Here is a 16740-nt window from a genome sequence, read left to right as displayed (position 1 = left end):
ACTCCTAGGTTAAGTAACATTTGGTTTTCCTTATTAAAACTCATATTCGTCTACCAGATATATTATCCCCATGAACACATACTAATGATCAAACCTAGCCAAGAACCAGAAGCATTTTAACCAAGTCACATTTTAATACTACTGATACATATTTCTTTTCTTTTTTTTTTTTTTGCGGTACGCGGGCCTCTCACTGTTGTGGCCTCTCCCTTTGCGGAGCACAGGCATCGGCAGGCGGACTCTCAACCACTGCGCCACCAGGGAAGCCCCGATACATATTTCTTGCATAAATATAAAAAGTTTGTATCAACAATGTAACTCAGATCCCAAAATACCCTTGATTTTCACAGTCCTGAGAGTGTACAAACATTTAAGAATTACTGCAATAAGAAGTAAGAAGAGATTTTCTTTCTCTACTGGCCTACTTTCTTTGCTTATATGTTTTGTTTCAAATAAGGCAAGTCAAAATGTGTCCTGTATGTTAGTTGAAAATCCTAGACCTTAGGTACAACAAATATGCACACGTAGATATTGATCACAGTCTCATGAGGACTATCCTACATAAAATAAAATGTGGATTAATTCCCAAAATCAAAATGATTAAGGAAATCAAGTAATGGAACAAAATACTGATTAAAATGTAGTGTGGAATTCTGAATAAGATACCTTTCCAAATGTAATTAAAAGTAGAAAGAAAAGCATTACATATTTGATGTCAAACCCCATTTGGAACTGTATCATCTAATCTTTAAGACTGAAGAATCAAAGATCTATAAAATCTAGGAAGTAATAAGGGAAACTTAGTCTTCCTCTAATTTAACCTATTAATTTTTTAAACAGCTTTACTGAGCTATAACTCAGACACTATACAATTCACCCATTTAAAGTATATAATGCACCGTTTTTAGTATATACACAGGATTGTGCAACTATCACCATAATATAATTTTAGAGCATTCTCTTCTCCAAATGAAACCACATACCTATTAGCATTCACTCCCCATCCCATCTCCAACCCAAGGAAACCACGAATTTACTTTCTATCTCTATAGATTTGCATATTCTGGACACTTCATATAAATGGAATAGTATGTGATATTTTGTGACCAGTTTCTTTTACTTAGCAAATATTTTCAAGGTTTACCATACTGTATCAGTATTTCATTCCTTTGTATTGTTAAACGGTATTCCACTGTATGGATCTACCACATTCATTTTTTTTTTTTTTTTTTTTTTTTTTTTTGCGGTGGTACGCGGGCCTCTCACTGTTGTGGCCTCTCCCGTTGCGGAGCACAGGCTCCGGACGCGCCGGCTCAGCGGCCATGGCTCACGGGCCCAGCCGCTCCGCGGCATGTGGGATCCTCCCGGGCCGGGGCACGAACCCATGTCCCCTGCATCGGCAGGCGGACTCTCAACCACTGCGCCACCAGGGAAGCCCTACCACATTCATTTATTCATTTATCAGTTGATGGACATTTGGGTTGTTTCTACCCTCTGGCTACTTTGAACAACGCTACTGTGAATAGTTGTGTACAAGTTTTTGTTTGGAAGCATATTTTCATTTCTCTTGGGTATATACCTAACTGTGGAATTGCTGGATCATGTGGCAACTCTTTGTATAAACATTTTTCCAAAGAAGATATACAAATGACCAATAAGCACATCAAACAATGATCAACCTATTCTATTCATTTGTAGAGATAAAGAAAGTCAGACCTGGGAAATTTAAATGATGTATCCCAAGTCAGTTAGATGGCTAGTGGCCAGTGAGGTCTAGACTAACCTTGCACAGGAAAATTATTACAGGATTTGGATACAGAAAGACATGGATCTGTATACAAGAGTTTACTTGCACACTTAACCTCTTTGAGCATTGGTTTCTTCATCTATAGCAAAACCTATTCCATAGGATTATTGTGAAAGTTAAATGAGCTAATATATTATCCCATCATAGAACCTGGCATCTAATTAGTCATCAATATATGTGAATTTCATTCCTTTCCATTATTCTATGCGCCCCTAGCATAAGGACTCTATGGTATTTGAGCATGAAGTCATGCATGTGTTTCTGGTGTGTTTCTAGCATTACATCTAGTAAACTACCTATGATCTAATCGAAACCTATATGTATGTATGTATGTATGACTCAGCCTTGAAGTATAACAGTAACCCCAGTACCTGGATTGGAACTCTTCTTCCTTGGAATGATAAAATATCTCTCATTTCCAAAGACAATCTCTCCCAATAGAGTGTAGCAGTTAAGAGTCATACTCCTAGAGTTAGAATCCTGAATTCCTCACTTACTTGCTAATACACACATTATTTAACATCTCTAAATTTCAATAAAATGTAGATAGTAATAATAATAATACCCACCTCATAAACTTCCATGAGGTCTAAATAAGATAATTCATGGAAAAGTACCTAGTACAGTGCCTGGCACATGGTATAAGCTTCATAAATGCAGGTATCATCACTAACACCATTGTCACTGTCATTATCATCATCATTCTCATCCTACCTAGTAAGGCCTGATATTCTGTTCTTACTCTTCAACTAATAGTCAATTTAAAAAAATACTTTACTTCTTTTATGTAAGTCAAGGACATTTTTCACTCTAGAACTCTCAAAAAAAAAAAAAAAAGCATATCAGTTTAGACTCTTGTGAAATCTCACCCAATTTAAACCTTTGGCCTTAAGTAATTAGAAAACAAAAAGTCTCTTCCAAAACTGAAGACAGCTAAAGTGTGGTACAAGCATAATCACTACCTTGTTCAAACATGTAATACGAAAAGTCCAAGACAACATATGCATTAAGAGAGGTCAAATCAGGCGAATCTTAGGAGCTACTTCTGGTGACAGCACAGGAGGAGGGAGTGGCACTGAGGAGAGAGCCTGGAAGCTTCTTCATTTGTCCAAAGCAGACATCACTGAATAACCAGGAATCTACAGGTAACAAGTTTCATTCATTCATCAAACTTGTTTTGAGAATCTTCTATATGAATGGCACTGGGGTTGAAGGGGGTAATTAAACAATAAACAGAAGAACTCTCAAGAAGGGGATCATCTGCTTTAGAAGATAAAATAAGTTAACTAAACCATGAGACAGATGGGGATAGCTGTCATAAAACACTGCAAGGGAGACTCTGTGGGGAGTCGCTTATGCCTGGAGAGCCAAGAGCAACCCACCCAATATGCTGCCCTTCAGTGATGTGTCTAAAAGCCCCCACCCCCTCAACTATGGTAGGAGACCCTACCACAGGCTCCCAGAGCACCTTCACTGTAATTGCTAGAAGATATCCATTCACCCTCCTCACTGGTGAGAGGCAGGGTAAAAGCACAGACTTTGGAGCTGGATGTCTTGAGTCAAATCCAATTCTATCACGTACTAATTGTAGGACCTTGGTAAATTTGCCATGCTATGCTTCAGTTTCCTCTTCTAGAAAATATGGATAAAAATAGCAGTTATGTACAAGGCTGCTGTGAGTAGGGAAGGAATTAATCTAAGTGCTTATAACATGGGTAGCACACAGCCAATGCTACATACTACATAATGCTACACTGTTAGCTTGTATCATTGTTATCACAGTGGCATGTACATAGTAGGCATTCAGAAGTGTGTTGAATGGCAAAACAAATGAAAACACAAAAGGAAGATGTTGCACTTGAGAAGACAACATGGGGCCAAATTTCATAAGCCTGAGCAGCTAAGTTTGACAACGTTCCTCTTAAGAACCATTTCTTTTCATGCAGGTGAGGATTTGGCCATCCTATTCCATGTCAATTCTAGAAATCAATCATCACTGAGGGGAAAAAAAAACCTCGTAGTATTTAATAGCTTTCGATGTTATATTAAATGGGGCAAAAAGTTTACTCCCTTTAAATGTTCTGGAGGTAAAGCTATTCATTAAAAAGGGGAGCTAAAATTTCTGGCTGGAAGAAAACCTATTAACTGCCTGGAGGATGGGAGCCATGACTTTTAAAGTACAATCAAAAGCAGCACAGCCAAATACAGACATGGCCTTTCCCAAATGTTCTTCTAAGCTATTTTAGTTCATTGGAGGCCAATCATTTATACAGGAAGGATAGGGGAGAAGCACAGGAAGATACACCTGCTTTCACTAAGGTACCCAGCTTAGCTAAAAATCTTATTAAAGTCCAAATGCACAAAGCAGAAGAATCAGGCTAAAGTGATAATCTTTCAGGCCTGTCTGATAATCCATTTTGTCCACAAGGCCAGGGGTCTTTCCACATCTTTCATGCCACACAGCATTCAAATGCAAAGCCACCAACAGACTGTGAGGTCAGCTATCTACCAGCCCACATCCAGGGCTCTTTACAATGCTTACAACTTCAGGCTGAAACCCCAAATGAATCCAAACCCTCAGGGAATAAGATGGATGGTTATGTTACCCACACAGCCGAGATAATGTTTACCTCTGTTTAACTATCGAAACTTTATAAAAGCTATGAGACAGAATTTGTTCTTAAGAATACATCGTAACTCAAATAGTATCCTAAGTTTAACTTAAACTTTTCTCGAGGTTCAGGTGTTATTAATAAGAAGCTCTCTCCTGAAGCATGTCTGACAAGTTGTGACTGGCAAGAAAGGAACCTCCCCTTCCATGTCTGCATGATAAGTTCCCGATTCCCTTTAGCTAAGGATACAAAATGACTTACCAAGTTAAGTCTCTATATAGAGCAGAAATACATGCAGCATTATCTCAACTTGGGTTTCCCTGGAGCTATGGTTCTCTAATTAGTATAGCTCCTCATGACACCAGGAAAAATATTGTCAGAGTTGAGAACAGAGCTGAATTCTTTGTCTGCTAATGCTCTTTTATATGCAGGTATAATACCATCAATATTTTCCGAAGTCCTTTCTTGGACCACCTGTGCCCTTCCATTTAGTTAGAATGTTTACAAACACTGGTCTCTCAGGCTGTTGACCCAGAATCAGCACCAGCAAAGCGACATCCTCCTCTGGAAGGAGAGAGCACAGGAAGTGCCAAGGGTCCCTGCGTGCAGGTCCTAGTGTCCTGGAAAGACTTCCCTGCCATGCCCACCTGACTCTGATACAACGCCATTCTATCTGTGGTCCAGGGACCTAATCACAAATCCATTCTCTTTCATCTATTCTACTTCATGCTTGCCACTTCTAATCTCCTCTAGGCTGGGAATTAGAGGTTTACTAAAAAAAATTTACAGAAATCAAGTCAATAGTTTCAATGAAAGTCTGAGGGCTCCTCCCATGCAAAACATACATGTACTTTGTAATATCTAATTTGACTGCTTATAAGTTCTTAGATAAGATTGCTGGAAGCTGAGTTCAGGATGAGTAAGATGCTACTGTGGTATTACTGCCAGAGGGTACTTTGGGGGAGAACGGCATTTATTGAGTACTTTCCACATTCCATTCGCCTTGAATGCTCCTCCCTGATATGGTTTACTTCTCACTTCGTTCAAGTCTGTGTGCATGTAGAGCCTTATCTGTGAGGCGTTCCCCAGCCACCCTCTATAAAATAACCCTCCACTCCTACCTTTCTCTAGACCCCATCTCCTGCTTTCTTTTAAATCATAGCTTTAGTCAGCTCTTGGCATGCTATGTATTTACCTATCTGTCCATTGCCCATCTCTTTCCATCAGAATGGCAGTTCCATGGAGTAGCTGGCTTAGCTGTTTTGCACAGGTACTCAATAAATATTTGTTGAATGAAAAAGTCAAGCATAGTTATTGTAAATATCTTGTCAATTTAATCCTCCCCACCCTACAAGTCACATATTTCAAGCCTTTTTATAGATAGGGAAATTGAGGTTGGTTACTCAATACGTGGAGAGCATGCTGTGGTGGTTAAGAGCATGGACCCTGGAAACAGACTGCCTGGATTACAGCCCAGCTCAGACACTGCTCACCTCTATGACACTGGGCAAGTCACTGAACCATTCTGGACCTGGGATCCTTTATATGTAAATAGCAATAATAATAACAGTACTGCCTTACAGAGTTGTTGAGAAGAGCTTAAACATATAAAGGGCTTAAACAGTTCATGGCTCATAGTAGGTGCTGAACGAGAGTTAATAAATAAAGTCTTAGCTGAGAAACACCTTATAAGAATTACTAACTTTCTCATTCTGATTTCTTACTTATATAACAACCTCCTGATTACAAGTCAGCTTTCTGGTTCATCCATCGAAGAAGGAAGTACGGATGTGGTTACCCGGCCTGTGTGAGAGTTACGTATTTCTCATCATAAATTCATCAATCTGTGAATCTTGCTTTAATGTGCTAACAAAACCAGGGTTCTGAATCAACAAGACTGAGGCCCAAACCCTGACGGTGTCACAGACACACCTTGCACTGTTGCTTAGCAACCTCCTAGCCACTTTCTCCAAACAATGCTGCAACTTGTATTCAACTACCCACAGCACAAGCTGTATAGCTAGAAGAAGGAAGTGTTGTTGCCTAAGAAACCTTTTCTCTAATCAGTAGAAAATGGTGAGAGATTACAATTCAAAGAAAATCCAGGGGAAGTGAGTGCTTTGCCCAACAAGTGCCCTCACAGCCATCCACCACATACACTACTTCAGAAAAGTGTAGCAATGGTTTATGGTATCAAACAACCTGCTTGTCCAGGTTTCCCTTGAACCAGGTCACGCAGGGCTTTTAGCCCTCACTTGAAGGGTAGGGCCCAGTGCCAAAGCCACAAGCAGCCCACAGTCACACGGAGGCTTCCCCATGGCAACTCCCGCAAGTTACCTTGCCCTGATGATCATGTTTCATTTCCCAGCCCCTCGGCAGCTCCAGTTGTTTGTTTGCAAACATGTTGAGGAATCCCACAAGGTCCCGGTTATGCTGGTAGCGTTCAAAGTGGTGGGTGTCCCGCCGGACTTTGGTGATCATGTGCTTCAAACACGTGTTGTTTGTAAACATGCGGTAGGCACTCTGGAGAGGATGGAAGAACAATGTTAATCTGCTTTGGGACATGCAAAAGTAACATATATACTCCCATGGGCATATTTAATCTTTGGAATAGTGTACAGGTTTCAATGTAACTCGAGACCCACACATGGAAAACAGCAGATAAAGCAAAATAATTTTGATCAAAATAAAATAGACTACAGAAAATCAGGGAGTCTTCACTAATGATTCTAGTTTTCTAAGGAACGAGAATGCTGTCGAGTCTCATTCTACAGGTGATGTAAGATCCTAAAGTTGGTTTTAGGTAAAACCCACACAGTCGAAATCACACCATGCTGGAGACAAACATACCACCTCACAGTGAGCCCCAGTACAGCCAGTGTTTCCTCTGGCACAGGAACAGATCATTGGCTCTATGGGTGAGTGCCAATGAAGCAGCTGGTGTACATTTAGGAGCCAAGTTGTATGAAAAAATGCTTGGCCATATATCTGAATATTAGAAGTACATGCAATGGGCTGAGTTGTTCTCACTGAGAGTCATATTTAACTGAGACCAGAGTAGACTGGAGTTTTTCATCTCACTCCTGCTTGGAGGCATAATCTCAGTAAATGGAATGGCAGGCAGAACTACCTGGACTGTATAACTCAGTATTTTTTTTTTCTTTCTCCCTCTCTTTTTCCTGTGTGTGTACACACACACACACACACACACACACAGACAAATACACATATATATGGCTAAATTTACATGATTGAAATACACATTTAATAAAATTCCATTATACCAGCACATACAAAAAAGTGATTGTTTTGTAAAAGTATCTCATGATACTTAAAGAGGCCAAAAAAGGACCACGGGCTGTCTGCGTATGAGTCAGGCAACAAATATTCAATGCACAATACCATGTGCCAAGCAGTAGAAAAGGAATAACTGTATAGAGCTATTTCCTTAAGTCATCAGAAGAAACGTGATATTCATGAAATTGACCAACCGTGAATGATCTCTCCTGGAATGCTATTCTTCTCACGTAGATTCAAAGGGCTTTGGATTCCTCTTATCTTTAGTGTCCCAGGGACACCAGACTAAGTCTGGAGGCCTTCAGGCTTTACTTCATGGGTTCTGTTATTTATTTCCTTTTAGACAGACCAAGGCAAACCCAAAAGAAACCAGAATCCCTGGAAATCATTTCACTTTAATAAACATTTACTGTGCTGGTTATTGAGGATAAAAGATAAATGAGTATGAGGACAGTCAACAATGCTCCTGTCTTTCCAGGGTCCCTCAGGATGTGTCATGTCCAGGTCAAAGCATTTATTGCCGATGGGAGTCCCTCTAGAGCTTTCTTTTCTTTGTTACAGTGAGCACAGCAACCGGCCATGTTTGAAATGGTGGCTGCTTCCCAGTCTGGGTTCCTGGGTCTCTGAAGGACTACAGGGATCAGAGAACCCTGACAACCCGATTTGGAATGAGAAACAAACCTTTGCTGGCTTAAGCCACTGAGATTTTTTAGTCACCGTTATTGATGTATAACCTAAACTACATAAAGTAACTTTTCTACCGTTATTCTGATTGATTCGCTGTCATTATATACTTTTTGCTTTCCATTAGAATATTTTTCCTCTATCAAAATGGAAGGAAGGGAGGAAGGAAGGAAGGAAGGGAGGGAGGGAGGGAAGGCCAGCCACATTAAACAGTCCTCAAATATTAGTGTACTAGTTCCTTAGTACACCTGAGTAGAAAATATTTTGAGGTCACATTTCAACCTGACAGTCTAAATGAGAGGAGGTTTGATGGCTGTGAGAAATTATGAGGTTCAGAGCACAGAGCACTACCAAAGCAGGCAGGCCCATGCAGGGGCTCTGGGCAATTAGAGAGCACGAGAGAAGAAGAAAATGATACCATGAAAGCAGAGAAGGAGACTAATAAAAGAAGTTGGAGGGTGTCAGAGACAAACGTTAGCTAACTCACAGTTTAGCCTGTGGCTGACCCTTCCTTGGAGTCTTACGTCCAATCAGCAAGGCATCTGTTTTCTTCTGCATTTGGCTCCATGGTGCTGATATATTTTCACAGAAGTCATTACAAGCATAGAGGCCAGAGACCACACTAGCTTCTGTGATGGCGATGGTAATGAACGTTCAAGTCATACCCCCTAATAAGTCTCCTTGGGGACAAATTATTGCGGGATAATTCTGTCAGATAAATCATTTCATTAGCTGTCTTCTAAATAGGTGTATGTCCTGTCACCCTTCCTTCTCCTTCCGCCCATTAAAATAAGAGGCCACATCCTGATTCTTTATTTAGAGCACCAGAAATGCTCCTCACTCTGCTAAAGAAAAGCAGCAGAACTTCATTAGGGCAAGCAGTGGTGATTAGGTGAAGGAACCCACTCCAGCCTCAGGCACGAAGCAACTCCCTGGGGTTGGACAGCTCTTTAAGCACAGGAGTCTTAAGGCTGGTCTTATAATTAATTATGTCCTTTCATCTTCCTCCTCTCCACTCAATGAGACGTGTAATACAGTGCCAAGTTCAACTGCTCTTTGCAAAAAGCATCTACCAAAGTAAATTAAGTGTAAGGAAGATTTCTCTCATCAGTAACCAGCAAACAACCTTTAGAAGCACAGCTTTTTCAAGTCTGAATAATATGCACATGACTACTAGGGTCTATTTAAAACACATAAGGCAAACAGGAACATCCCTCTAGACTGCTACATGTCTATAAGAAACTACATACATACTTATTTACATGTATATGTTTATTTATACATGTTTATATGTATGTATAACATTTATACAAGTCTATGCTTATATATACATCTGTTTATTCTATTTTTAAATATATATTTTATGTTTATTCAATATGTATAGTATTGTTTTAAAATATATATTTTGTATATATAGATACATATATATGATCTGAAATATAAATATCCTTTCTGAGTAATTTTGTTCAGAAAAGATATTTATACTCCAGTTCATACAGAACTATGGTGAGGATTCTAGTCACAGCTCATGGACAGAGACAAAGAAAGTAATTTACTCTCTGCCTCAATTTGCTCAACTATAAGACAGGATAATAGCAACTGCCCTGATTTCTTCATAGGCATGTGGGATTGAAATCCAGTGGAACAAAGGATGTAAAAGTGCTTTGAAGAGGTAAAAATCACTGTAAAAATATAGAGTGGAAGTAAGTACAAGAATATATAAGGGATTATACCTATCATAACTACATTCTAACAGATGAATTATAGCACTAAAACTGTCTTCTACTTTCAGTCGTTGAAGATCTTGGGGGAGCATCCCACTTTCTGTTAAGGGAAGAAGCGTCTCATAACCTCTCACTAATTATGTGCTAAGCCCTGTGCTAGACCCTGAGGATACAGAGATGAGCACAGCCTGATCACTCAAAGGGATAGAGAAGGAAAATTATAGGGGGAGGTGGGAGGAAGGGGTTCACTGGAGGCAGAAAGTAGAGCTTGGGAAACAGAGGCCACAGTAGCAGTGAAAATACTGAAACACACTGATAGAACTAGCAGAGCTAAGAATGAGAACAGTCCAAAGAGTTGAGAAATACTAAACAGGTGGGATTAGGTTGAAAGAGCTTCGTCTTCAGGCATCTTTATTCGCCCTCTGGGGTTCAGTGGGTCTAATTGGAAAGGGATCCTTTTCTGTGTCTGAGTTGTTGTTTTGTTTTGGTCTTATAGGGAAAATATGCAGTAAAGGGATCTGATCTTCTGCCTGAAACAAAAGTAGATTAGGAAAGGGCAAATGGACCTATTTCACAGCAGTCTCATTATAATGCACAGAACGATCTCACCTGGGAAGCTGCTGCACGTGGACTCACAAGCAGTAAGGCAAGTTGGCAACTGTTAACAGCAGACAGAGCCCCTTTAAATGAACCCTGAAGGGTGTAAAGTTTTCTTGTCCTTTGATGTGATTTAAAATGTCCATTTTGACCATCCCTTCTCTAATCCAAAACTCCCTTTCCCAATCCTCTTAGTTGTTTCTTCTTATCTCCCTAGTAAAGAAATAAACACTCCATGGCTGGATGAATGATCAACTGATTATGAGCTGAATTTCTTTGGGGAATTTTGTTAAGATAACACTCCTTAGAGCTTGACATGTTTTGTTTGGTTAAGTGCTTGAGGTGTTAGAAGTGAAAAATATTGAGATGAGCCGAGGGGAACGTTACTGCCATTCGGCAACAGAATAAGAAAATTGTATGTGAACACTCAGTTCTTATCAATCAACCGACTTATCGATCAATTAATTGCAATCAATGCAAGTAATAATCAAACCTCTTTTCTTTTTTTGGCAGTTTCTTTTTTATGTGTTATGGTGATCATATGCCCAGGATTACCTGGCCCAGTCTTGATTTACTCTAAATCTGTTCTTTTCAATAACACAGGTAAGTATTGATACATTACTGCTAAAGAAAATCTATCTTTCATATTCCAGAAATCCTTCATCAAGAACAGGTATTCTGATTTCATGCTTGGAAAATATCATCACTGCCTCCATAGCAAATGTATACAAAGGCTCACAAAGTAGCAGATATGAGCATCTGTATATATTATTCACTAAACAAAATTTATCATGAACAACATCAAGTAACATTGTTTCCATAAGATATATGCTGGGATATGGAAACAGTCTTGTCTTAAGCAGGTGTTTCACAATATTTTTAATCATAAGGGATTTTACATTTTTCTCATCTAGCTAAAGAGTAAAATGGAGGGAAAACTGAACTTATTGACAAAACTAAACTATCAACTCATCTACCTTGCAATAGCGGGAATTTCTGTCTTATAAGAATATATTTAAGTATTTTGGAGCAATATTTTTCTTCATTAAGTAGTGAGGAGTGTATAAGATGGAATTAATGTATTTCTAGAGAGTTTATTAAAAGCCGAAGTAATAATTATTTGGCATGTATGTTGGAAACATTATTCATTTGCATATAATGAAATGTATTTATGTATGACAATTATTAGACAAACACAGTCATACCAGCTATAAAAGACATGACACTAATAATTAAATCTTGAATTATCAGGAGAAATGGTTTATCAAGACAATTTTGGAAGCAATCTGATCACAACCAGAAGAGGGCAGTAGAATATATCTTAAAGCAACAACCACGCAAAAACAGAAAAAAAAAAATCCCAATATTTTGTTCCTCAAGTTTTCCTTTAGAGTTATGCCACCTATATATCTACTTAATTTTGTTCCGTTCAATAAATATGATTAGGTATCCACCAAAAAACTATTAGAACTAATAAATGAATTCAGCAAAGTTGTATGATACAAGATTAAAATACAGAAATCTGTTGCTTTTCTATATGCTAATAATGAACTAACAGAAAAAGAAAGCAAAAAAAAATCTGTTTAAAATCACATGAAAAAGAATAAAATACCTAAGAGTAAACTTAACCAAGAAGGTGAAAGACTTATACTCTGAAAACTATGAAAGACTGATGAAGGAAACTGAAAATACATAGAAATGGAAAGATCTTCTGCATCCTTGGATTGGAAGAATTAATATTGTTAAAATGTCCATGCTACCCAAAGCAATGTACAGATTTAATGCAATCCCTATGAAATACCCATGACATTTTTCATAGAACTAGAACAAAAAACCCTAAAATTTATATGGAACCACAAAAGACCACGAATTGCCAAAGCAATCTTGAGAAAAAAGAACAAAGCTGGAGGTATCATGCTCCCTGACTTCAGACTATACACAAAGCTACAGTAATCAAAACAGACTGGCACTGGCACAAAAACAGACACACAGAGCAATGGAACAGAATAGAGAGCCCAGAAATAAACCCACCCACCTTGGGTCAATTAATCTATGACAAAGGAGGCAAGAATATGCAGTGGAGAAAAGACAGTCTCTTTAATAAGTGGTGCTGGGAAAACTTGACAGCTACATGTAAAAGAATGAGATTAGAACATTTCCTCATACCACATACAAAAATAAACTCAAACTGGATTAAAGACTTAAATGTAAGACTTGAAACCATAAAACTCCTAGAAGAGAACATAGGCAAAACACTCTTTCACATAAATCATGGTAATATATATTTTTTGGATCTGTCTCCTAAGGCAAAAGAAATAAAAGCAAAAATAAACAAATGGGACCTAATTAAGCTTAAAACCTTTTGCACAGCAAAGGAAACCATCAACAAAACAAAAGACAACCTACTAAATGGGACAAAATATTTACAAATAATATGACTAACAAGGGATTAATATCCAAAATATATAAACAGCTTATATAACTCAATATCAAAAAAACGAACAACCCAATTAAAAATTGGGAAGAAGACTCAAAAACATTTTTCCAAAGAATACATACAGATAGCTAACAGGCACAAGAAAGGATGCTCAACATCACTAATCATCAGAGAAATGCAAGTCAAAAGCACAATGAGATATTACCTCACACCTGTCAGAGTGGCTATCATCAAAAAGTCTACAAATAACAAATATTGGTGAGGATGTGGAGAGAAGGGAACTGTTGTACTCTGTTGGTGGGAATGTAAATTGGTGCACCCACTATGGAAAACAGTATGCTGGTTCCTCAAAAAACTAAAAATAGAACTATCATTTGATCCAGCAATTCCACTCCTGGGTATATATCTGAAAAAAACCAAAAACATTACTTCGAAAAGATACATGCACCCCAATGTTCATAGCAGCATTGTTTACAATAGCCAAGATATGGAAGCAACCCAAGTGTCCATCAACAGATGAATAGTTAAAGAAGACACAATGGAATATTACTCAGCCATAATAAATAATGAAATTCTGCCATTTGCAACAATGTGTATGGAACTAGGGAGTATTATGCTTACTGAAATAAGTCAGACAGAGAAAGACAAATACTGAATGTTATCACTTATATGTGAAATCAAAAAATAAAACAGGGCTTCCCTGGTGGCGCAGTGGTTGCGAGTCCGCCTGCCGATGCGGGGGGGCACGGGTTCGTGCCCAGGTCGTGGAGGATCCCATGTGCCGCAGAGCGGCTAGGACTGTGGGCCATGGCCGCTGGGCCTGCGCGTCTGGAGCCTGTGCTCCACAGCAGGAGGGGCCGCGGCGGTGAGAGGCCCGCGTACCGCAAAAAAAAAAAAACAACAAAAAAACAAACCAAATATATATAACAAAACAGAAACAGACTCACAGATATAGAAAACAAACTAGTGGTTACCAGTGGGGAGAAGGGAGGGGGAGGGGCAAGATAGGAATAGGGTATTAAGAGATATAAACCACTATGTATAAAATAGATAACCAACAAGGATATATTACACAGCACAGGGAAATAGCCATTATTTTGTAATAACTTGAAATGGAGTATAATCTATAAAAATATTGAATCACTATGCTGTACCCCTGAATCTAATGTAATGTTGTAAACCAATTATACTTCAACAAAAAGAAATCACAAATCGCACACCGTAAAAAGATGGTAGCTTGAAATTGGCCACAGTGGGAATATTAACACTGAAGAAATCGGTAAACGCAAATCAGGCCTTGATAGTGTTTTATGGGCTGTCTAGACTAAGAGTGAGTAAACTATAGACTCATGGGCTGACTGGCTGTGTTTGCTAACCAAGTTTTATTGGAATACAACCACATCCATTCATTTACATGTTGTCCTTGGCCCAAACGCTGAAAATATTTACACTCTGGCCCTTTCCAGAAAAAGCCTACTGACTTTTTCTAAATAATAAGTTCTAGACTTAAGAAACTGGTAAAGAAAATAAAATGCTAATAATACAGATTAAAGTTCAAATTGTGCCATTACATTGCAAATAGCGCATGCACGTGCACACACACACAATGAAGAAAAATAAGTCCAATATTCAAACACTATTATCTAGCTAAACAAAGAAGGTGCTGGCCTCACTGACAAAAGAGTGTGAAGAATGTCAGCTCTCCCTCCAAGATATGTGCCATATTCATCCACCTGTCACCATCTCCACTGCTGCGGCACTAGTCCAAGTCCCTTCCATGTCTCACCACAGCGCCTTTTCACTTGTTTCCCTGATGCCAATCTTGCCTTTTAAAACCCATTCTGAACACAGTAGGTAGAAGAAACTTTAAAAAAATCAAAACTACACCCCCACAGAAACTCCTTTTAGAATAAAGCCCATTTAGAATGAAGCCCAAACTCCTTGCCAGATCACACAAGCCCTACATTTTGAAGCCCTGCTCACCTCTCTGACCGTACTATGTACCACATCAAACTCATTCCTGTCCTCAAGCCTTTGCTCTTCCTTGGCAAGGAAAGTTCTTCTCCAAGACCTTTGCCTTTCTGGCTTCTTGACATTGTACAACAGCTTGAATATGACTCCTTGGAGAGGCCTTGCCATCCACCTGATCTAAACCAGCATCTGCAGTACCTTGGCCCCAAGTCACCCTAGCCCAGTCACCAGTACTGTTTCAGTTGCCTCACGACACATTTTACTGTCTGCATTATCTTTTCTTGTTCACTAGTTGATCTTTATTCCACTGTATCCTGAGAGTCTCGAATGTACTAGGCAAATCATAGGCATTTAATAATTATTGGTTGAATGAATGCATGAACAAATGAACAAAGGAAAACTCATGTTACCTGACCTCAAGTCCAAAGCTTTTCCCACCACAGCATGACACTTTCTGTTTTAGACTGACAACTCTGAATGTTATCCCATTGTATGAAAGCCTACGATCTCCTAGAATTGTCGCATACACGAGTTTAGGTTCCTGTAATCTGGCTTCTGCTTACCTTTCCAGGCTCAGATCTGACTTTCACTAGTGTCCCATGGTCTCCGCACACCAGCAACACCAAACTGCTGTACTAGTAATTCGGTTTCAGTACTTCTATAGTAATTACTAAGACAGCCCTGCAACTTCATGGATCTCTTGTTTTGTAAATGCTGCTCCTTCTACCTAGAGAGCTCTGGCCCATCTAGGGCAAGTTCCTATTCAATCTTTAAAACCTATCAGTCTTTAAAACCTACTCAGTCTTTAAAACCTATCCCAAACGCCAACCCAGCCATGGCTCCTCCCATATGCCTTCTCCCCAGAGTTAATCACGCACCCCAGCAGGATATCTTCTACAACCTTCCATCACCTCACTTACAACTCTGCTCACTGCATTGGAATGTGTTTTCAAGTCTGGGGCTCCAGAGCCCACAGTTGCTGTCAGTTTTGTATCTCTAGGACTTAGTGCCTGGTATACAGTAGGGAATAAACAACTGTTGCTACACTGAATGCCTCTTGCATGAAATCTGAGAACAGCCTTCTCCCAAGTCCTCTCTCTTCCAAGATAAACCTATAAACCATGAGATAATGATCAGTATGTTAACTGATCAATAAATATGTGCATACTAATAGCCTCGCCAACAGCTCCTGGTGATTGGACTATGCTGACTGCTACTTTTCCCAACAGTCTATTTTTCCTGAGGCATATAATCTGTCTGGTTAAATTCAAAATGTTCTTACATTCCCTTAACAAGCCTCTCAAGAGTCCTCTTCTTCAGTTTCTGTTCTATTTACCCACCAAAGCCTGCCAACTCTCTGCCTGTGATTCTCTCATGCTGGATCCTTCCTCGTAATTTCCTCACCTCGTAGTCTAGGCTCTTATCAGCTCCAGCCACGACGAATGGGTTATATACAGCTGGATGTCTGTGGCCAGGGTCTCCCCCGGCCCCCATTCTAAAGCGCTCCAGGTGCAGCTAAGACAACCTTCCCCTAATTAAAACCTCCAGGAAGCCGCTCCCTCAGCTCTCAGAGACTTGCGGGACAGGGCCCGCCTTACTCGCCCTGTTACC

The 16740-nt window shown here is 39.4% G+C and overlaps 1 protein-coding gene across 3 annotated transcripts in view; it reads right to left on the bottom strand.

The window, feature by feature from the left end:
* The window catches only part of HECW2 (HECT, C2 and WW domain containing E3 ubiquitin protein ligase 2), a 422655-nt gene that overhangs the window by 101842 nt on the left and 304073 nt on the right, over positions 1 to 16740 (bottom strand). For all 3 annotated transcript variants that reach the window (XM_029225749.1, XM_029225748.1, XM_029225750.1), the window contains one exon: positions 6757 to 6942. In XM_029225749.1, coding sequence (XP_029081582.1) covers positions 6757 to 6942 — 186 coding nt within the window. The remainder of the gene's footprint in view (positions 1 to 6756; positions 6943 to 16740) is intronic.

The sequence above is a fragment of the Monodon monoceros genome, unplaced genomic scaffold, assembly GCF_005190385.1.
Source record: "Monodon monoceros isolate NGI ecotype Baffin Bay Population unplaced genomic scaffold, NGI_Narwhal_1 Super_Scaffold_16, whole genome shotgun sequence".
In the NCBI taxonomy this organism is placed as follows: Eukaryota; Metazoa; Chordata; class Mammalia; order Artiodactyla; family Monodontidae; genus Monodon; species Monodon monoceros.
Note: the sequence above shows the minus strand (reverse complement) of the source record. Positions and strands in the feature narration are given on the sequence as shown.